Source organism: Pezoporus occidentalis, unplaced genomic scaffold, assembly GCF_034315485.1.
Source record: "Pezoporus occidentalis ecotype Australia unplaced genomic scaffold, CSIRO_AGI_Poc_V1 ctg3358, whole genome shotgun sequence".
Classification (NCBI taxonomy): Eukaryota; Metazoa; Chordata; class Aves; order Psittaciformes; family Psittacidae; genus Pezoporus; species Pezoporus occidentalis.
In genome coordinates, this window is record NW_026915332.1 from 1 (window position 1) to 4522 (window position 4522).

The 4522-nt window shown below is 39.2% G+C and overlaps 1 protein-coding gene across 1 annotated transcript; it reads right to left on the reverse strand.

Annotated features, from left to right (window-relative positions):
• Positions 1-112: 112 nt before the first annotated feature.
• LOC134169139 (uncharacterized) lies at positions 113-2231 on the reverse strand. The gene has a single exon (XM_062629390.1). The coding sequence runs from the start codon at positions 1672-1674 to the stop codon at positions 376-378; it is 1299 nt and encodes a 432-aa protein (XP_062485374.1). The 5' UTR covers positions 1675-2231; the 3' UTR covers positions 113-375.
• Between the last annotated feature and the right edge of the window lie 2291 nt (positions 2232-4522).

Consider the following 4522-nt stretch of genomic DNA (forward strand, 5'->3'; position numbering starts at 1 on the left):
ATATTTGTATCCTTGTACCTTCGGTAGTTCCGCAAAATCAAACTGCCAATAATCTCCTGGTTCCATTCCTACTCTAATTCTTCCCATTTCAACTTGTCTTTTTACGACTGGATTGTTTTTCAAACAAATTTCACATTTCGATCCCACTGCTTTTGCCATAGTTAACATCTGTGTGGAAATTATTCCTCGTTTTAAATAAGTTACCAATGCTTCTGCACCCCAATGACATTTCTGATGTTCAGTTTGTAGAATTTTCCGCATTATTGTCGGTGGCACTATTACTTGTCCTGTTGTTGTTACATACCACCCTTCAGAGTTCTTTTGGGCTTTTAAGAGTCCTGCTAACTTTTCATCTTCTTTTGAATAGTTTGGACTTTATGGAAGATAGGTGTGGAGCGGGCTTACCTTCAGAGGTATCAAAGCCATCATGTTCCATACCCTCCAGGCTATTTGTCGGGCCGTCCGATCTGCCGATGTATTTCCTTCAGATATCTTTGAAGTTCCTCCTTGATGCGCCTTGCAATGCATGATGGCTACCTGTTTAGGTCTTTGCACAGCAATTATTAATTCTAAAATTTCCTTTTGATACTTTATGTTAGTCCCTTGTGAGGATAAAAGTCCCCGTTCTTTCCATAATGCTCCATGAATGTGTACCACACCAAATGCATATTTTGAGTCTGTCCATACATTTACCTTTTTGCCATTGCTCAGTTCCAACGCTCTCGTGAGAGCTATTAATTCTGCCCATTGGGCCGATGTTCCAGGAGGCAGTGCTTTGGCTTCGACTACCTCTTGTTGCGTTGTCACAGCATACCCTGCGTATCGTGTCCCGTTCTCCACAAAACTGCTTCCATCTGTGAAGAGTTCCCAGTCTGGTCGTTCAAGAGGTACATCCTTTAAGTCCGTTCTGGTTGCATATGTATGTTTGATGACTTCTATGCAGTCATGTTCAAGAGTTCCTTCTTCTAGGTCAGTTCCTAGAAAAGCTGCTGGGTTTAGCAGATTAGTAGTTCTCAAGTTTATATCATCCTGTTCCATTAGGATTGCCTGATATTTCATCATCCGGCTAGGGGACAACCAATGCCCCCCTTTTTGTTCTAGAACAGTGGTTACCATATGTGGCACAAACACATCGATATGTTTTCCCAAAGTTAATTTCCTAGCTTCTTGGATCAAAATGACAGCTGCTGCTACTGCCCTCAAGCATGAGGGCCATCCTGTACTCACCGGATCCAGTTGTTTTGAGAAATATCCCACCGGTCTTTTCCAGCTTCCGAGTTTCTGAGTTAATACTCCCATTGCCAACGTCTGTCTTCCGTGGACACACAATTGAAAACCTTTTGTCAAATCTGGGAGTCCCAGTGCTGGTGATTTTGTTAACGCCTCCTTCAGATTTTTGAAGGCCACTTTCTGTGGTTTGTCCCAAACAAAGGCATGTGATTTTTGGGCTTCGTACAGGGGTTTGGCAATAAGTCCATAGTCCATTATCCATAACCTGCACCACCCTGTCATGCCCAAAAATATTCTTAGTTCATGCAAGTTTCGTGGTTCTGGGATGGCACAGATTGCCTCTATGCGATTTATTCCCAGTTTTCGCTGCCCTTGTGAAATCTCACATCCCAGATACAGCACAGTCATGCATGTAATTTGTGCCTTTTGAGACTTTATAACCATTCAAGCCTAGCTGATTCAGAATTTCAATTGTCACCTTTATGCACAGGGACCTTTGTTCTGTTGCAATAAAAATGTCATCTACATATTGTAACAAAAGGTATTGTGATCTTGGTACCTGTATTTCTCCTTGGGTGGTCCATGCTTCCAATTCCTTGGCCAATTGGTTTCCAAATAGGGTCGGACTGTTCTTGAATCCTTGTGGAAGTCTGGTCCATGTCAGTTGTGTTTTCCGTCCATTCTGTGGATTTTCCCATTCAAATGCAAACAGTTTCCTGCTATTTTTATCAAGAGGAATGCAGAAGAAGACATCCTTTAAATCAATTACTGTAAACCATTTATATTTCTCCTTCACAGATGTTAGCAATGTATAAGGGTTTGCCACCACCGGGTGGATGTCTTTTGTTATTTCATTTATTGCCCTCAAGTCTTGTACTTATCTATACTCACAGTTTGGTTTCTTTACCGGGAAAATTGGCGTGTTATATTCTGATTCACATTCTTCTAAAATTTGGTATTTTAAAAATTTCTCAATTGTTTTTATAATTCCATATCTTGCTTCAAGCAATTGTTTAATCCTTACTGGTTTAGCTCCGTCTTTTAATTCTACACTATCGGCTGAGCTGCTTTTGATTTTCCCGGGATTTTGGTTTCCCAGACTGTCGGTATTACAGCCTGTTGCACTTCTTTTGGAATTTGTGGAATAGGTTTGTCTTTGAGAACTAGAATCTGTCCTGGTTTGGATTCAGGGATTTGCATTATCAATTCGCCGTTTTCAAAAGCAATTGTAGCATCCAATTTACTTAATAAGTCCCGTCCCAATAGAGGAATGGGACATTCAGGCACATATAAAAATTCATGTGTCAATTCTTTTCCTCTAAATCGTAAGTCTAGGGGTTGCAGGGGTTCTTTCCCTGTGGCTCCCACAATTGTCATTGTTTTCTTTCCTATTCTTCCGTTAAAAGGAAAAGAATTGACACATGAATTTTTTTTATGTGCCTGAATGTCCCAAATTTCCCATTTTTGGGGGGGGGACTTTTAATAAAATTTGGGTGTTTCAATTGCTTTTGAAAAAACAAAATTGGGTAAACAAAAATTAAAAACCAAACCAGGACAGATTCTAGTTCTAAAAACAAACCTATTCCACAAATTCCAAAAGAAGTGGAGGGCTGAAAACCCAGGTCTGGGAAACCCAAATCCTAAAAAAGGGGGCTGGGGGATTTTTGGGGGGAAATTTTAAAAAAAGGAGCTAAACCCCCAAAAGGGTTTAAAAAACTGCCCTTTAAGAAAGATATGGAATTATAAAAAAAACTAGAAAATTTTTTAAAAAACCAAATTTTAAAGAATGTGAATCAGAATTAACACCCAATTTTTGAAAAGAAACCAAACTGTAAAAATAGGGAAGTACCCCAAATTGAGGGCAAAAAAATGAAATAAAAAAGACATCCACCCCGGGGGTGGCAAAACCCCTTTCACATTTCTAACATCTGTGAAGGAAAAATTTAAAAAGGTTTACAGTAACTGATTTTAAAGGGGTGTTTTTTCTGCATTCCTCCCTTGGGGTAAAAAAAACAGGAAACTGTTTGCATTTGAAGGGCGCAGAATGGAAAAGGAAAAAACAATTGCCCTGGACCAGACTTTTCCCCAAGGATTCAACAGTCCCCAACCCCATTTTGGGAAACCCAAATTTGGGCCCAAAGGGAAATTTGGGAAACATGGACCACCCAAAGGAAAATCACCGATAAACCTTTTTTTACAATATGTAGATGACATTTTTTTTTGCAATAGAACAAAGGTGTCATAAAAGGGGAAATAAATTTTAAAAAATTTGGAAATGGTTTTAAAGTCTCAAAAGGCACAAATTACATGCAATTTACTGTGCTGTATCTGGGATGTGAGATTTTTACAAGGGCCACAAAAATGGGAATAAAACCCCATAAAAGCCAAAGTGTGCCATCCCAGAACCACAAAAATTGCATGAACTAAAAAATTTTTTTAAGGGGGGTGCAGATTATGGATAATGGACTATGAAAATAACCCCCGTATGAACCCAAAAATCACATGCCTTTTTTTTGGGACAAAAACCCCAGAAAGTGGCCTTCAAAAATTTTGAAGGGAAGGAAAATAAATTGGCCGGGAGCCCCAATTTAAAAAAAGGGTTTTTAATTGTTTGTCCACGAAAGACGAGGGTTGGCAATGGGAGTTAACTCAAAATTTTGGGAACTGGAAAAGACCGGTGGGATATTTCTCAAAAAAACCTGGATCCAATAAATACAGGATGGCCCTAAAGCTGAGGGGACAGCAGCTGTAAATTTTTATCCAAAAACTAGGAAATTAACTTTAAAAAATATCGATGGTGTTGTGCCCATATGGTAACACTGTTCTAGAACAAAAAGGGGGCATTGGTTTTCCTAACCGGATGATGTTCGGCAATGTAATGGAACAGGATGATATAAACTTAATCTATACGCTAATCCAGCACTTCTAGGAACTGACCTAGAAGAAGGATTCTTGAACATGATTCTGTCATGGAATACAATGCAACGAACACTTAAAGGATGTACCTCTTGAACGACCAGACTGGGAACTCTTCAAGATGGAAAGTTTTGTGGAAAAATCAAGCCATACGCAGTTGACTGTGAAAGCAACCAACAAAGGTAGTCGCCAAAGCACTGCTATGGAACATCACATATTCAAAATATTGGGTCTACGACCTTGGAATGACAATGGCAATAGGTAATGTTTCAACTCATATGGTCGGTGTGGTACACATTCATGGGAGCATTATGGAAAAACGGATTGTTTATCCTCACATGGGATACTAAATTCAAAAGGAAATTTTAAAATAATA

Coding starts and splice junctions, on each gene's coding strand:
- LOC134169139 (XM_062629390.1), bottom strand. CDS start 1,674: ATGGTTATAAAGTCTCAAAAGGCACAAATTACATGCATGACTGTGCTG.